This window comes from Copidosoma floridanum, unplaced genomic scaffold, assembly GCF_036245765.1.
Source record: "Copidosoma floridanum isolate Cflo_tuat_1 unplaced genomic scaffold, Cflo_Japanese_pri ptg000019l, whole genome shotgun sequence".
In the NCBI taxonomy this organism is placed as follows: Eukaryota; Metazoa; Arthropoda; class Insecta; order Hymenoptera; family Encyrtidae; genus Copidosoma; species Copidosoma floridanum.
Window position 1 is genome coordinate 10,079,296 of NW_028321896.1, and position 18,804 is coordinate 10,098,099.

At 38.5% G+C, this 18,804-nt stretch overlaps 1 protein-coding gene across 2 annotated transcripts in view; it reads left to right on the forward strand.

Moving 5' to 3' along the window:
* Rbp6 (RNA-binding protein 6) overlaps positions 1 to 18,804 on the forward strand; it is a 590,998-nt gene that overhangs the window by 546,765 nt on the left and 25,429 nt on the right. For both annotated transcript variants that reach the window (XM_089593560.1, XM_089593561.1), the window contains exons 8-11: positions 7,464 to 7,546; positions 8,476 to 8,560; positions 16,520 to 16,552; positions 17,138 to 17,218. In XM_089593560.1, the coding sequence (XP_089449686.1) occupies positions 7,464 to 7,546; positions 8,476 to 8,560; positions 16,520 to 16,552; positions 17,138 to 17,218 (282 nt within the window). The remainder of the gene's footprint in view (positions 1 to 7,463; positions 7,547 to 8,475; positions 8,561 to 16,519; positions 16,553 to 17,137; positions 17,219 to 18,804) is intronic.

The following is an 18,804-nucleotide window of genomic DNA, read 5'->3' on the forward strand; positions in this document are numbered from 1 at the left end:
TCAAGCTCTCGTGGAGCTCGAAGCGAAGGAAAACAAAAAGGACGCGTGGACATGTATCGATGGTAATCAATGAAAGATGAGTGCCTCCGACTTTTTTTCATGACCTCTGTCGAACATATCTTCCGTGAAAAGTGAGTGGTGGAACAGCTGAAAAATGCACGTCAAATGCATACACGCAATCCTCTACTGACATGCACATAAGAAAATAAGAAATATTATACGTCCTCGGAGGTCGAGTCGCAAGGGGACGTGCAGTACTAGATAAGATATTAATCGATTGCAGGAGAGATGGAGTGGGCGACATCGAATGTGTATACATATACATCCACGTACGAGAGAATAAAAAAGGAGAAGAAGCAGTTGAAGAGGAGTACGGTATGGACGGCAGTAACGCAATCGGACGTTTATTGGCCACTAACTTCCCCTGAATCGTGAAGTGCACCTTACTCCCCCACTCCTTTTTCTCTTTCCCTCCGAGGCAGCGTCCGACCGATAATAACTGTTACTACTGGAGCTTTACGAGACGACTCGAAACTTCTTTTCCCGTCTCTTTCTCGCTTTGCACGCTGTATACGTACATTCATTGTTCCGCGCACACACGCGAATCCACGTTACTGCCGCTACTGTCGTTGACGATGTCGTCGTTGGGACACCCTCCCCTTTTTTCTCCCCACAGTTGGGAAAGACGATGTACGGAATGGCCCGCTGAATCCCTGCTCTCCGATACATAGCTATGTATTTCATTGCGTTGGCATATAGCGTGGTTCCAAGTGTTATTCTCCATCGACTTTGGTCGGATAATACCTGCTCCGGTTGACGGAGTCGTTTGATTAATTTGCGTTACCATTACAAAGTTTACGGATTTTCATAAACTTTTTTTTCTTCAATAAGACTTGTTTTAATACTTTTTCGTTTCCACTGACGGCATTAGTTCGCTAAGTAACGGGAGGATCGACTTGGTGGAGCTACTGCAGAGTTTTGAGGCGAAACGTCACGTGACCCAGCACTATCAGAGCGAGCGTGGATAAATTAAAATTCCCCGAGTAATTCGTCTTTCCAGGATGCACGCGGAGTGGCCTAGCGAAAGATAAAACACAAGAGGAAACTCTAAACCCAGCCTTTTAGTAATGGTAGTGTCGGTGGTGGTTGTGCAGCGGTGGTGGCTGAAAGAGAAGTAACATTTATGCGCCCTCCCTTTCCGGGTTTCCTCGCGCGCAGTAGCGCTAGTGCGTTACGGAGCGATATTTAACGAGGAATTACCGGGAAGAGTAAGCCGAGCTTTTCCCGCATTATCTAGCTCTCTCTCTCTCTCTTTTTCTGCCTTTTCTGGTGGCCCGCTCGCGCGCTGACTCAGTTTTGCCGGTAATCCGGCACTATTCTCGAGCGAAACGGAACTCGAAATTCCCCACCCGCTTCGCGAGCTTTTCTCCCTCTCTTTGCCTCTTTTTTTTCCCCTCCCTCTCTCCACTTCACTTGCACGTCTTCTTAATTCCCTTTCCTCCTCCCTAGCCCTCGAACGAGCCGGTGCACGCGCGCTCTGCTTTTTTTTCCCTCCGAGACTCTCCCTTTATCCCTTTTATTTTTCTTCGCACAACTCTGGGGAGGGTAAAAAAAAGAAGGATAGGATACAGGAGAAATAAAAAAAAGGGAAAGAGGTGGAGGATTAAGGAAGCGCTCGAGTATTTGTATCGCTCGTCACGTTATCGAAGTGCACTACGTAGCGGATTTAGTGAAGCTTTTGCATTCCCTCCCTTTTTTTTCTCTCTCTCTCTCTCTCTCTCTCTCTCTCTCTCTCTCTCGATGTGTACAGTGTATCTATCGTGAGTAATTGCCAATTCATGCTAAGGCGATAAACATCGAATAATTGAGGCTGCGACTGTGGCTTTTATTTTCAGTTCGGTTGCTGTGCTGCCACTGATACTGCATGATCCGCCTCACCTCCCATTTTAATCCGATTTTATGAGCTATTTCGATCGGGGCGAACTTTTGCGAATTTCCAAACGAAAAGTTTGCCCAGATTCCACTAGAATGATTTTATTTTGTGCTGAATGGTGCGCTTTTGTAGCTTCGGTCGTGCGAGGACTTTTTTCACCCCGATGTCCTGCATTTGTGGTACTTTTTTAACAGTGCAGACTTGACTAATTTTAAGCCGTTGCGGTACAACGAATGATGAGGCTTCGAGCCACTGGTATTAAAAATATATTTCTATAAACTCGTACCTTTCAAAAAGAAAGTGAGTCACACCACCATTATAGAATTACCCTTGTCTCAGCTGCGAGAAACATTTAAGCTCTTACGGAGCGTTTTTGAACCCACTCGCCGAAAAAAAGGGGCAAGAGAACAGAGACAAAAGAGCCGTTTGCACGCGAGGGCTGCAAACGTCGTATACATTTGCAGGTTTCAGATCGCGCGTGTGCTTTCCCCTCTTAGAGCAAACCTTTTAGCGCACCCTCAATGACACGTATGCGCGGAAATTCTCGCTTTTTAAATGTTAATGCAAGGTTTGAGCCCTTTGTGCTCAAAAGACGTGGCAAAGTAGTGGCTGTGCCCTTGCTATTAGGCCTCAAGAAGAAAGAGAGGCATGCGTGCAGCGTGGAAATAAAAAACAAAAAAAAAACAAAAAGATTGTGTCGAGAATAGGTGACGGAAATGCAGCGCTTTTCGAAGAGGCATTTCTAGAGCATACTAAAAAAAAATGCTTATTGCTTTGGTTATTTTCATTTAGTGCACCTGTAAGTAACTTTGTAAACTGTTGGAGAAATTGGACTAAAAAGGAAAAGCATGAGTTTTCGAAAAACTGACAGCTCTTTGAAATCCAGAAGCTAACTTTACTGGTAATGTATTTTTAAATTTTAGCACCACGACGTAAGATCGTGGGGAGTCATAAATTTAAGTGCTACGTACGTCACACATGATATTTACGAGCTGGTAAAAGAACTGATAAAATCTGTTAAAGCTCGTGTACTTGGATATTTTGTTAAAAAAAAAAAATTATAATAATAATAAAATAACACAAGTTTGACATAAATACGTAAGACTCATTTTAAAGTTAAAAAAATTTCCTTCCGACGTATCAAAATTTTTTCATCCATAAACCAGCCATTCTCTCTCCTCTAATAAAAATTCACTTCCTCAAATTGAGCAATAAATTTTTCCTGCGCATAATCTTAACTTTCATCATGAAACTCTCGCCCATACCTCGCTTCCGGCGTCATACTATAAAGAAAAATTAGTAAACGTCGTCTTTCGCCGCGCGCCCCATACGCTCGACGCCTTTCATGGGGAACGGCTGCATCTGTGAGTTACCGAGGCACTTTGCTCCTTCCGGTCGTAGGGTACCAATCGTTTGCGCTGTTATTAAAAAGGCAGTTTTATCGGAGCTCCTTATGGACCTCTCAATCTTTCGCGCTTGGGGGAGGGGGGGAAATGGACGCACAGTTGGGGGGAAAAAAGGCGGAAGCGACCGAATCTTTATATTATGCATCGACGAAACGAATGACCGTGCCCTAGGAATGAGCGCACATCTGCTATCCGGCTTCGCTCTCCTCGTAAAGGAATGGAACTGCTGAATTCGCAGTTCTCTCTCGTCCTCGGCGCGCTTACATCCACACGCATACATTTACATGTACAAGTGGAAGCTCGTATGGTGTGAAAATAACGCCATCAGTTTCCCAAAGCCGAGGATATATTTGTATTACCTTATAAAAATTCGATCAGAAGTAGTCGTGAAATTTATTAACGCCCACCCAGCCAGTACTTCAAACCCCTTTTCCTCCCACACTCTTTTCCTATTCTTCTTTGGTTGGATGATATTTGGATCTAATTCCTGTTGCCGTATGAATTATCCAATTTTTGAAATAAAAATGTTAAGTGTTCAAAAAAGACATAAATTTCTAATTTTTTTTTTTTTACAAAAAAAAAACCGTAAGGATTCAATACACTTAAATTTGTGCATGACCAAACGTATATTTTATCATAAAAGATTATAAAGCATTAAATAAAAGCATTTAGTATTGCTAAAAAAAAAGCCTTATGATTATACATTCTTCAAAAGCATGAAATAAAAACTATAAGACAGTAAGAACACAGTAAAAATCAGCGAGTAAGAGTCGTCGAGGTAATTTGCTGTATAATTATCGGAAATCAATCGGTCCAAGTGTCACAGTGGCTAGTTCACATGCGACAGATCGTTAGCGTGACAAAATATCCCTTGCGACGGCTGGCCGTGCAATATATTTCTCTGGGAGCCCGGTTTGAAACTATTGCACTGCGAGTCGTGGCAGCGGTGCGAAAATCGGAATATCATTTGCGTCTGGCGCCGACGTAATTTGTACGGTGCTCCTGTGAGGAAGGGAAACAACGTGGGCACGAGCGCTGCGGGTGGGGCATTAATTCCGCGGGATGTGTCGCCTATATTCCTCGCCGCATGCGTCATTTTCCGGGAGAAAGGCGGTAAAACCTTGGCTCGTGTCGTCGCGGCGATACGCACGATAAATCGTTGCGGAACTTGGCCTCTGCGAAAAAGGAATGCTAACGGAACGGAAGAAAAATGATGAAGGGAATTTGCCGCTGGGCTTAATGTCGCGAGAGTTGGTCCAGATGTTGCTTCGTTACAATTTCGGTTACAGTCGTCGTCTGTGATTTTTAGTTATGAATTGGCGAGGAATTTTTTCAGGATTCAAAACATGTTTTTTTTTTTTTGGAAGATCGATTGTTGTATGTTTTAATACATAAAGGAAAAAAATTAAGTAATGCATTACCCCACACATATTATTTAAAAATTTTTTCAGTTGTGGCTGACCATACGCAGACTTTACTACTGAAAGTATACAATTTTATTAAACGGTACTCTTACGTAGAGTTCCATTTTTATTTTAATAAAGATTTGGTTCTTAAAAAGTCGTTAGTACATAATTTTTTTTTACAATTGACAATTAAAAAAATTCACGCACTCTATGCATTAACCAAGTAAAGCATTATTCGACGCTGGCTGACCATACACAGACTGTACTACTGAAAGTATACAATTTCATTAAACGGTACTCTAACGTTGAGTTCTATTTTTATTTTAACAAAGATTTGGTAAATAATCGTTAGTGTATAGTTTTTTTTACAATTGATAATTAAAAGTTTCATTCGCACTGTACATTACCCAAGTAAAGCATTATTCGATAATGGCTGACCATACGCAGAATGTACTACTTGAGAAAAAAACTAAAATAAACGCGATGTACTCTAGTAATTTATTTTTTATAATTATTAATATGAGTGTTAGAAAAACTGTAAATCTACAAGCTGTAAGCTAAAATACTAAAAAAACACGTTATGAAAACTTTTTGGTTCGGGAAAAGAAGTAGCCGCCGTAAAGTTAAGTCAAGTGTAGCTCTTTAAGGAGCTGCCTCATAAAAATTAATACCGACTCGAGTCTTTCGCATTTTGTTCCGCAGTAAGTACACAAGGTACGCAATATTTCCCATAACGCGGCCCCGGGCGCCGTGGAGGGTACTAGTTAAGGAAAACCCGGACAGAACCGCGAGTATGGTCCTCCGCTTAATAGACCGCGGCAGTAACTAGTTTAATGTTACACCTTCCCCTTCCTCCTCATCCGCCTCTTTCATCCGCTCCCACTTTCGTCCTCCCCTTCTCTTTCTCCCTCCATCTGTCCTTCGAGAGAGGAGGAAAGTAGCTGGTAGCTTACGCCAGCTCTCGCTCGCCCACCAAGTTAGCTGCCTGGCAGAGAGTACTATAAATTACATAAATGAAGTAAGCTACCTTCTCTCCGCTTGAACGAACGTCTTAGCAAGTTTATAACTTGATCACCTCGGCGATCTTGGCAATAGTAGGGGAAGTAGTGATAGCGTTAGCATAGCCCCACTGGAGAAGCTTCCAAGGAAGCGTAGCTACGTATCCCCGCTGCTTATGGTACTGAACGCAAAGAATTGCTGATTCAGAGTAGCTTTCCTCAAATTATTGTTTTTGTTACGCTATAACAACTTCAGCTAATGTACTAATGTGAAACGTAAAGCCTCTTAAATGTCAAGTAATTCGTAGAGTCATAACTTCTTAACATGTTTTTTTAACTTTTTACCTTCAAAGACTTGTTTGAAAATACACCTCGACTAAGCACTTTAAACCAACCAAGTAAATTAGAGAAATCCCTATTTTATGAAATATATATCTCCTTCAACTGTATTTTCAAATTACATTAACAGCATTGCAGAGAAAGAGACATTAAAAATAATCTCATTTCCCGTTCACGGGAGAAAAAAAAGTTGCCTTCCACATTTGCTGGAACACAATTGTCCAGATGCACACAAAAGAAAAATCCAAGTTAACAGTTGGCTGACACCGAACCATTATTGCACGCGCACGCATACCCCGCAAAAAACACCCACGAAGCAAAACATTTAAATTTCGTTGCGTTTATCTTTCACAACACACAAAAAGGTCCTCTTGGTCGGAGTTGCGCTTAATTACGACGCCATGTAAGTTGTCGGCCTCGGTCCTTCGCTCTCTCCCCTTTATCTCCACCACGTCATCACCACCTCCAAGCTCACTGATTCATAACTCCCACCCGAGCTAGATAACTCCACGAAGGCCCGCTTAAATTATGATGGCAGCCCGCGAAGAATGAGATTATAATCAGCTCTTGGCTGCTCGCAAAAAATAAAGAACGATGCCCAGGTTTTTAATAACCTCTTGATTCTTGATTAAGTTGCGCTCCCGGAATTCTCGCTCTTTTGCTGCTGCTGCTGACGTCAAAATATTCTATGCTGGATTCTTGATTACCATGAAACTGTGGGGTATTTCACGTGAATGTGAGCGTCAATTTATTCAAGTGCGTTGGAAGTCATTTTTGTAATAATAACGATACGAACGGTTTATGCAAAATACGTGCTACTTGAAAGACCTTATTTATAATTTAGTCATTTTTAGGGATATTAAATTTTTCATAATGAAAATCCACGTGTTCTCTCGCTTATGCAATAACTTAGTTTTGATAATGATTTTTTTGTTTGTTTTTCATGAATCTAGTGTTTCCACAAGTTATGTAGATTTACAGATCAAATAAATTTTCAGTAAAAGAGTAGAACTAGCGGTAAAAAGCAATCAATGCCTCGGTGTCTGTAGAAATAATTTTAATTAGATTTCTCAGTGTGCTCATTAAAAACGAAAGCTCACCCAACGATGACGACGATGGCAGACGTATTTCAATGAATAAAAGCTGTGCTTCGTCAAATATGCCACTGTCATCGCGTCGTTGGAAAAACTATGGTGAAAGTCAATAGCCGGTAATCTAGTTTCACTCGGTGGTCACGTGCGTTATTAGCCAGGCCATTGTTTCCGTTTTCTTGACCACTAACGAACCAGCTGATGTATGCTGTCGACTCCACTGCAATTGCACCTCCCATTGATTCCTCAAATCTTATGGACTGACCCTCTGGACGTCTCTTTTGTTTCAGGTTTCGGCTTCGTCACGTTTCAAAGCGAAGACGTCGTCGACAAAGTGTGCGAAATCCATTTCCACGAGATCAACAACAAAATGGTGAGTAAACTCGACCCCATCATTTTCTTTCTTCGCCTTTTCTCTTTGCATTATGTGCGTACTAAAGCGATCCACGTGTCCGATTTCTCGTGTGCACATACAACGATTCGTCCATCTTCGTCTACTCCCCTGTGGGTTGACAGTAGAAGAGAAGGATCCAAAGGTTAAGATTAATTTCCCGTATAATTGAGCGCAAGGCCATCCCTACAGATGCATGAACGCGCGGGGATGGCGTCTTATTTGTACTTGGTACACATGACGTCACGTCTGCGTAGGGGCGTTGAAAATGTGTACACACAGATACGCGAGCATATACACTTGCACAAGCTAAGAGCAGGATCGGGGCTCTCTGCACCTTCGTAGCTGTCGCTCAAGTACTTACGGAAATTTGGGGAGTTGACGTTGCAGGAGTACCACCGTCTTTGAACGTGTGCTCTTTAACTACTCCGTGCAAAGTGCAAGATCCTCTTCGCGTGTAATTATATTTCAAGTGTCCAGCTGTATATTGGCAGTGTTTTTATTTTCATTTTTTTTTTTTTTTTTTTGACATTTTATTGTTCTTTGGGTGACTTTAGTACCTTTTGAATTACTTAACAAGTACAGGAGGACTTTCCGATGAAACATAAATTAAATAATTTCAGACAAGTAGTCAATGCCAATGTATAGTCAGACATTCACATTTTGCCCCGCTAATGAACGTTAAGCAATAAACCCAATAGTAATTTACCAGAAAATACATGAGACTGCTAATTATTAATCAATAAAACTAGTTAGCAATAAGTAGTATGTGTCAAGATATAGTCAGCCGTTCAAGTTTTTTTTCTCAACTCGATACATTTTACAATAATTTTGTACACACAATAACATTAAATAACATTTGAAAACGAATTACATTGAAAAGCTTCCGCTTTATCGTAACTCTGTTACAGGTTGAGTGCAAGAAGGCGCAGCCAAAGGAGGTGATGCTACCAGCAAACCTGGCGAAGACGCGAGCAGCCGGCCGAGGTGCTTACGGTGAGTTGGTGATGGTCGCCCAGCCCCCTACGGCTAGCACCACCGCGACTTACCGCTACGCGCCGTACTCCCTTCCATCGACGGCCGCGGCCGCCGCTGCCGCACACGCTGCCGCCGCGGCCGCGGCCGCCTCGAACCACCACCCGCACCCGACCCACACCACCGCCTTGCTCGCTGCCCCGAGCCTCGTCAGCACGGCCCAGCCATCACCCGCCTCTTCGGCCTCCGCCGCGGCAGCTGCAGCTGCTAGTTACCAGTACGCCGCTGCTGCAGCTGCAGCTGCCGCGGCAGCCAACGCGCCAGCCGCCGCCGCCGCCTCCCAGGCGGTCTACGACATGAAACGAGCCCTGGCCGCCGCCGCCGCTGCTGCAACGTACAGGCCCTACCCGGGTGCCGCAGCAGCTGCAGCAGCCTCCAGGGCTGCTAGCCTTACCTACTCCATGAGCGACTTGCTGGGGGTTCAGAGTCTTGACATGAGCGCCATGTATCATCCCCTAGGGCACACCATCGGGCTATGACCGACGACCTTATTGACACAACTGTCGAGGCCCCAGTAAACGGGATTGAGCTTTTTTTCTTATGAAATTGCGTATTTCATTATGGCATGCATCCTTTCAAGTATTATTAGCCAGTAAGATGTTCTGCTATTCATTCGTTTGCCTTCCTCCCACGCAAATAACTTATATACTTCCATAAGTGGTATATTACTTGATGCTTCGTATCAAGCTTGATGTAGTACGCTCGGATTAAGTTATTTGTTTTGAGTTTGAGTTTTAAGTTATAATTTTACATTGGTATCTCAAAATATAGAGTGTATTTTCGAGGTTGATAGCAATTTTTATTTTATTAAGACGGAGGACGGCTTATAATTAATAAATTAATTACCTATCGCTTGCGCAGCATTGCCTACGAATTTCGTACAACGATTCAATTTCTTGTGATTTAATGGAAATGTGCCACTTTGAGTAGAAGTAGATAGACAGTTTGAAAAAAGTTTAACTAGTTGTAGAACGAGATAATTTTCTTAATAAATTATGTGCCAAAGACAACTAATCTAAATGAAATTGACGTACAAATTTTATTTACCAAACGGAATGGTGTAAGAACTAGTACTTAGAATAATTGCATTTAGAAATCAAATTCAAAGTTAACAATGATATGGACATATCGAAAAGTGCAATCATATCGTAGTTAGATACTTATATTTGAAGAAAAAGATGTTAAAAGATATTCTATAAAAAAAAAGACTGCTCGACATTCTCGATTCCAGAAAACTGTGATCGTAGAGACAGAAATTTAAATGTCTAATGAAATAATAGTCATAATACCAAATTTTAGATAAACGCGTTCGTAGTATTAAACAAAGAGTAGTTAATGAAACATAGCATGTAGTCAACCGATGGGGCCTAAACTTTTGATAATTAGACGAGATAAAGTAATAATCGTTCGAAAACTGACACATCACTAAAAAGACTGGTAGTGCAAATTCCTAGTAGTTAGAATCGCGAAGTAGTGGTACAATAATGAAGTATTGAAACGAAGCCAAATTTCTAACAGTAAAGTTTAAATGTGTTCAAAGAATGAAATGCAGTCGAGAGACAGTTGTACTCGAGTATTTTTTATTTAGTTGATACATCCAACCAGTAGCTTGAAAGTGAAATATATCGTTGAAACCTTCACGAAGCAAGTACAACTATTGTTGTATTCTAAATTGAATGCACTTTCCAAAAAATTTGTCCAAATTATTGAATTCAAACAATGTAAGATCGTCGGGTTCGTAATAAAAATAAATCAATAACGATGTAGAATTAATAATAGTGTAGAATAGCTTAAAATCAAATGATTGCCAAAAGTTTATGAATATAAATTTTTTTGTTGGCATGAGATTATAGTTTTAATTTTCTAGCGATGATATAATTTTGTTGAACCGTGAACTTATCTAGTCTTTTCGTAGAGCCAAATACTCATGAAGAAAAGTAAAATGCTTTTGCGTTTTATACATATATATTTTTGTAAATTTATTTTAAACGCGCTTGCGAAAACATGGACGTATTATTTACAAATGTGTAGCTTAGCATAATATAGTATTTTGCACAAAAAAAGAAAAAGCTTAATTTTCTATTTGGCCCACAAGCCAAGATTTTCCTTCATTTATGCGCACAAAAATTTCATCTAAGTTAAAAACGCATACTAAAATGTAGGTATTATTGGTCACATGGGCATCCCTAAAATATTATTTACTATATGTTGAACAATTTCTTTCATGCTCAGATAATTCACGTAGTAAAAAAATTTCATCAACTATAAAACAGAAATATTTTCCATACAAGTACTAATCGGAAACTGAAAATTTGTGTAGTTAAACAGAAAATAAATTTTGTATAAATTTTTTTGGTTTCAACATACATTGAAGACTACTATAAGTTTACAGTTACTGATTGCACTGCTCACATATGTAAACGGACAAACAAATAATAACGCACCCCTACATAAAAAAAGTAAAAAATCGGAAAAAATACACAACCGAATTACATTTCCTAGGCGATGCGAAAAATATGTACGCAGTCTCAGACGGGGGTGGCTGTGACGAATGGCGGTGTAGGTACAGTAAAACAGCACCCGAAAAAGAAAAGCGCCAAAGCCTCGAGTTTTCCCTTTTCACGAGAGCGCATTTGCGTAGTGGTATTATGCGGGTGGTGGTACGGCGAAAAAGGCGGCCAGGGGCCTTGTAAGGAGTGTGGCGCGAGCAGCTGTAACTCTCTCGTTCGCCTCACCTTTTGAGATGTTTTTCGCTAGTACGTTATGTATTGATGAATACAAATTTCATGAAATTTCATAATACGTACCCGTCAATGCGGGAAAATAAAATATTAACAAAAAAAAAAAAAAAAAAAAAAAAAATACATTGACTGGGCTTAAAGAGGTGAAGGAGTAACAGTATTCTAACGATATATATTTATCTAATAAAGATTATATGCATATCATGCTAAAGAGATATTATATAAATGTAATACATATCTGTATACATCGATGCGTGTATACAAGTATTATACGTAAAATATATGTTTACACGCATACATAAGATTTTTTTATGTATATGTACATCCAAAAAAAATGTTTGGATTTGTATAATTATTTATTTATACATTATATACTTGTATACGTATAAATGGATATATTACTTTGTGAACAAAAAATTTATTTTAGATGATGATATAATACTATTTTATATCTGTCTACACTGACAAATAAAATAGTATTTGATATTGTACATTAAAACTAATATATTTTATAACATCAATATCATTATTATATTATGATTAGTTTTTTGTAATAGTTTTCTCTACGTACATCGAGATACTTAGGTTAGTTACTTACCATATTTATATAAACGCACGTACAAAATACTCTTTACACACACATCAACATTACACAAGGAAACATTTGTTACCTGATTATGCAGTACCATCACTTATTTGTCAAACACTATATACTCAGAGGAAAGATTATTTAATTAACAGAAAATAAACACAAAGATAACTCTAAAAATGCGTATAGTAAAAATTTTTCATAAAATAAGTCAATAAATTATGGAGGTCTTATGTAATTTTTTAACTTATTTGGTATGAAAATTAATTTTTTTTTTTTATAAATCTATTGAACTATATATAATTTCTGAAAAGAATATTATTAATTTTTTTTTATTAAACCTCAAAAAATATTTCTTAAGAAAATCACAAAATTAAATCCTACTATTATTTTTTTTATGTTACTTTACTATGAATGGCAAAAATTTTTTTGTTTATTTTATTTTATTTTTTATTTTTTTTTATAAAAAGAAGTCACAAAAGTTGCTTAAAACCAGATGGGAAGATGAAATGCTACGTTAATTTTGTGCCGAGAAAATTCTAAAAATTAATTTCTCTGAGTACATAATATACAAAGATAACACACAAAAACAACTTAGTTTTAAATGATGTATATCGAGAGATAAATCTAGGCGATCTAGGATCCAACTAGTTAGACAAGAACATTTATATTTAATACATATAATTTATTTGCGTAACAAGTAATACGTTCCTAAATATCATTGAAGTCTTAGAGAGTATAATCATAGATTTTTGAATAAAGTCTTTTTAATATATATCTATATAAATGCCGTTAGCTTTAGAAATGTCTTAGGTACTTCTCGTCTGGAAGACACGTGTGCCATGCAGGCAAATGTCAAAAATTGATCGTTCACTGTCACGAAATGCCCCTTTTTCCATTCCTTTTCTTTTCTTTCAAAATTAGGAAAGAAAAGGAGGAGCAAGCTGCACAAAAAAAAAAGAGATAAAGGAAGCTGCGCTGCTCCTACTGGGTGGTCCTCGCAGTTCAGTTTCCGAGACATTATTTTCTTCTCTTGATTAATCCGGCCGAGTGATTTAGAGGAGTGCTCGTTTGCGAGGTAAATACTTGGTTGAGAAGCCGTGCTAGTCCAACCTAGCCACTCTTCTTATTTTCCCTCCCACTTCTTTCATTCTTTTTTCCTTTTATTTTTTTGTTGTCGCAAACGACCGAGTAATCAGTAAACTTCATCAGCGAAGATCCGTTAAAAGTTGGCTCAGCTGCCTTGGTTTCTTTAGTTTCAATTACCCTCCTCTCCAAAGATAGAAGGAGAAAAAAGCAAGTTCTCCTCGAGATTTTTAATATATTTTTTTTTTTTACTCCTTTCGCCCAGCCAACGCTGTTAGACGTCCGAGCAAGCAGTAGAAGCGGCGCAATTTTTCTTCGTGTAATTGGAATAATTGACGCGCGAAAATTCTTCCAGAGGGAATGCATAAAAGAGCGGCTGTATTAAAACCTACATATCTACTATATATATATATACATACATATACCTACGTAACGTTTTAAAGATCTACGTTATTCTAGTTGTATACGTAATTATTATTATCATTATTATTGTTCTTGATTAATTAAATAATTATATACCTTTAAAGAGTATAGATACTAAAATACGTACAACCTTATTCATATATACCTTTAACACCTGTTTCCACCCTATTACTTGTCATATAGTATTTAACACTTTTCAAAGCTGCATAGCATTACATATATATTTATCTTAATATTAATGCGTGAGACGTGTGTCCTAGAAAAAAAAGTACGTACTTTGCCAAGACAGGCAGCAACACTGTCAGTTTCGTAAGTAGAAAACTTAACTAAGAGGTTTTTTTCGTTGTTTTACTCTGTATGAACATTATGTAAAACTTTTTTTTTATTTTTTTATTTTTGTTAATTATCTCTACACTAGATTTAGATACCTTTTATGGGCCGGAATTCGATTTCAGCGCACACGAGATAAAATACGATTAAAATTGTTGGTGGAAAATGCGCCAGCCCGGGTCGTCTACACACATGCACTCCTATACCTGCGATAATCCACGTTAATCTCTTTTCCGCCTGTACCGTGCAAAACTTTTTTTTCGGACGAAAACTTTATTAAAACAAATATTTCTGTTGGACGTATATTTTCGCGTGGCTTTAAAAAACTCCGTTTGGATCAATGGAAATGGTGATATTGCAACTTTTTTTTCATCTTTTTTTTTTTTCACCCCCAGCTTTCTGAACAAAACGTAAACTTTTTGGGGTGTCAACGTTGAAAGTACACGCTAACGTAATTAATTGAAAAAAAAAAAAGAAAAAAAACAGTGAAACGAAGCATTCGCGACTCATAAATCGAAACGAAATGTAAAAGCTTTATCTTCTTTTCAACACGTGATTTCCGAGTTCGATGAATCTGCTCGGGAGAGCCGGAGGAGGCAGCCGCACGTACCGAGCGAACGTAAAATTTGCGTATTCAATGCAACCCGCCCTCGAGAACCCCAGCAGGAAAGTTCGATCGGAACTCGGAGGCGAAGAAGCGATGAATTTGCTCGCGGATGTATATATATACATACATACATATAGATGCATGTATGCAGAGAAGAGAAAAGCTCGTTGTCAGGATGTATACACGTTGCGTTGGTGTGGCGGGGCGCGCAAGCAACACTCCGGTATTCACGCGGTAAACACGCGCACACACTCGCGGCCTGGCGCATCCTTTCCACCTGTAGTACGTGTGTATACGTGCAAGCGAGTGAGCAGCTTCGCATTATACACGTTCGACGCAGCGAAAGAGAAGCTGTGTAAATTCTAAAAGGATTTCTTCAGCTCTCTGGCCTGCCTCGTGGAGAGATTCCCTACCCTGGGAAGCCGAGGCTGCCACGAGGTTTATTTTGTTGAAAATATTTGAAATTTCAAAAAATTTTTATTAATTACACATTTTTTTTTTGTGATCTCGAATCTTGTCACTAATGTAATGACTAAAGAGTATACTTATTGATTTTGTTCACGTGCAGTTATAATTGACTGAAAAAACAGATCTCAAAGTAAACGTCAACCTGACGTAACGATTGTAACTGATCTTTAATCTTGTGTTTCTCAAAAGTCATTTGTCTATCAATAAATACATTTTATGTTATGTGACGGATACCAAATATTTATATATACACATGAAAATAAAGAAAAGTAAATTGTTGTTATCCGAGAAGAAAAATTAACCAAAATCTCTAGTCTTGTTTGTTGTTGCCATTTGCTTAAATACAATCACAGAGAAAGAAATAATGGATTAAAAGATATAAGAGAGCCAATGAAAGTGACGTTGTGTGCTTGAAGTAGTCGAAAACCAGCCCGGTAGAAAAATTAGGTACGAAATCACTAATACTATTAATATGTATCAGTGTATATCATTGATTATAGAAATATATAATACTATTGTTATTGAAAAATGCTCAATACTCGTATATTTGCGTGCGCACACCACGCGACTATCTAGAATAGTTTAATGAGCTGAGTAGTGTAGTATTGTGGTCGGTGTTTATTTATACTGTATCGTCAATATATAAACGAATAATGTATATGTCGTAGTGGGTTTGGCAATACTCCTAATGCATTAAAATTATTTTGATACTTAAAAAAAAAAAAAAAATGTACACAGAACCTCTAAGGAATCATACTTTGACACGTTTTTTACGATTTAAATGTATTTTAGATTAGATAATACGTGCATTAAAATCGTAAATTCATAGGAATATTGCCAACCATAGTTAATATCTAATAAGCTGTATTAGAAAGCCTAGAAAGTTATTCCTCACTTATAATTATCTAATATACCTTAAAGGCTATAATAACATTAGATAGATAGGAAGGTTTCTTTTGTCGTAGATTGAGATATACATATATATTTTATATAATCAGCCGCGCGTAGTTTATACATTAGTTACCTATTACATACAAAAATTAGTCAATAAGCTAGTGAGCGATATAGTCAAAGTCTTAGTTGTGTGGTCTTTATAAATTAGTGTCAAATTATGAAATTTCATGGATGCCTTTTCTTTCTTCCTTTAATAATTATACTACAACTATCGCTGTCTCTACTGCAACCGTCTTCACTATTTTCCCTTCTTTGTCTTATTTTGATTTTTTTGTCATTATCACAATTTTTCTAACCTAGTCGCTTTAATAACCCACATGATTTTTTTTTCAAGCATTACAATATCATTGAACTTTTCTTTACACATTATACGTTGCTTAAAAAAAATTAAGAGTGTTTATTTTTCGGAAGACTGAAGTTTATATGTATTCACACTTTGAATCAAAATTCCGTTTAAAATTATTATTTACACACTTACATACGAATCACAAATGATAATTTTCCTAACGAGGGTGTAGCAAACGATCAGAGTTGAAGCAAAACACCCTAGATAGGAAATTACACTTAATAGTAATCAAAAAATTACACGGAAAATCTTTAGTGTAACAGTTATAATGAAAACTCTTCTGAAACAAAACTATTGAGCATTCGATACTATAATATACTATACATCTTTTAATTCAACTAATTACTAATTAATTTTTATGATTTTTCTCTTATAGATTTTATGTGGTCCCTGGGAGCATTACCAGATGGTGAGTTGACTATTTGTTTTTCATATCTCGATACAGTTATTTTTTGCAGTCACGACTGCCCTACAAGAGTATATATTTTTACCAGAACAAAAAGTGCAATCACTCGTTAGTCATATTATTAAGAGTGTAAAGTAAATTTAGACCCTAAACCTAGTGTGGTCCAAGTATTATGCATAAAGTAATAGCATGAGATTATTGATGGACGTATATGATTTAATTTAAAGATTAACTCAATGAATTTTCTTTAATGAACTTTGAAAAATGGTCTTGTCCCTTTCAGCAAAAAATCGTCGTTATCCCACAAAATTTTACGGAGATCGATACGTATTGTACTCAAACCATTTGCAAACTTAAAATGATCCATGCTGTAATTCCACTTTCAGTTCTGGTGAGACACATGTGGCACCCATGTCATGGAAAAGCATAACCCTTTAGATCAACCCTTAACTATCTATTTGGTTTACAAATGTAATATTTCATAGTTGGTAACTTGGTTACCACGTACGGAACTCACGATGAATTGTATAAAAAAAAGATCCACGTATACTTTGTACTAATGTGTACTCGCGTAATGTCTGTTCGCAGGTTTCCCAGCAGCGTACGCGGCATACGCGGCGGGCCGCAGCTACTCAGGCTACCCGAGCTTCGGACTACCCTATCCAACAGGTAACCACCTTAGCCTTAACCACCTTAACCAACTGAACCACCATAATACAACAACGGCAGCCCATGCTCACCATGTCGCCCACCACCACGCGTCCCTCAACCTCAACTTGAATCACGTGCAGGCGCCAGCCGCGGCGGCGGCTGCAGCAGCTGCAGCTGCGGCCGCCGCCCATCACAACCCCAACGCTGCCGCCGCCGCCGCCGCTGCCGCTGCCGCCCACCACCATGCAACAACACCCACCGCACTCTTTTACCATCCCCATCTGGACCACCTCTACAACGCCATGCCTCTGTGAACTAACTCTTCGATTTCTCGATTATTGTTGTTGTTGTTGTTGTTGTTACTACCATTGATACTACTACAACCGCTACTATTCCTCTGCATTGCTGACTATGACAATGTCTGCTGCTGCTGCTACTGGTTGTGATTACAATCATCATTTCAATAACAATGATGCAGTTGCTGTACATGGACACAAATATTGCTGCACAACCAGCATATATATATATATAACCCATACTTGATTGCGATGGTTAACAAGACGACTAGTGGGCGCACAAATGAAAAGATGACCAAGTTGTTTTTTTTTTTGTTTTTTTTTCCTTACTACTCCTAGAAGCTAGGGCTCGACGAGTCCACACGCTGTACATAATCAACTACTCTCGTCTATCCTGTACCGTTTTGTTGATTAACTTAGCAAATGAGTGGACAATCGTGTCAAAGACAGGAAAAGCCCGGAGACACCATTGAATATGAATATTACTGTGCACTGATGTCGAAGCAGCTCTGGTTGCGGGAATATTCCTACTTGTGTTACGTGCGCGCAGCTGAGCGATGTTCAAATATGAATCTCCGTCGCGTTACCGATAATTAGCCTTGTTTGGTAGACATCCTCGACGATTTCTTTGTCACCTCACGTAGATGCTTTTGCTGCTGTTGTACGAAGCCTTTTGACGCTGACGACGGTAGAGCAAAGCTCGATTGTGCTTTCAGGGTACGGTCGTTCGGAGAGGGAAAGGGAAAATGAGGAAAAGTGTGAGGTGAAGGGGATGAAAATACACTGGAGAGGATGTTGTAAAGGGAGATGTGAGGGGATTTGGAAAAAAGTAAGTAAAAAGAAAAGAGAAAAAAAATCATCTGTCACACACGTATGTACGTGAGCACACTTGTACGGGTTTCCAGGCCAGGGGAAGCCGGAAACTGTACAAAATTGTCGTGAGTCGAGTTGTTTCAAAGCAGAGCTTTGCAAATCGACCCAGGGACTTTAGTTTTTTCGGTACCCCGTGTTTTTTGTGTTTTAAGGCTGGAAGTTTTGATAACAAATCAATGATGCAGTGGTGAATAGTCGAAAATCCTGGATAAACTTGGTATTCGTGTATCGTTGTACAAAGAATTAATGTTGGTTATTTGTATGAAAAAGTTGTAAACTTAAAAAATTATATGTACATCGACGTCTGTACATAAGACTTTAACATAATTATATCAACTACGTAAAAGATGAACAATTATGTCATAAATAATACTAAATGATAATCAAATTAACAAATTAACTTTTGGCTGCTAAAAAGTGGAAATATTTAATTCT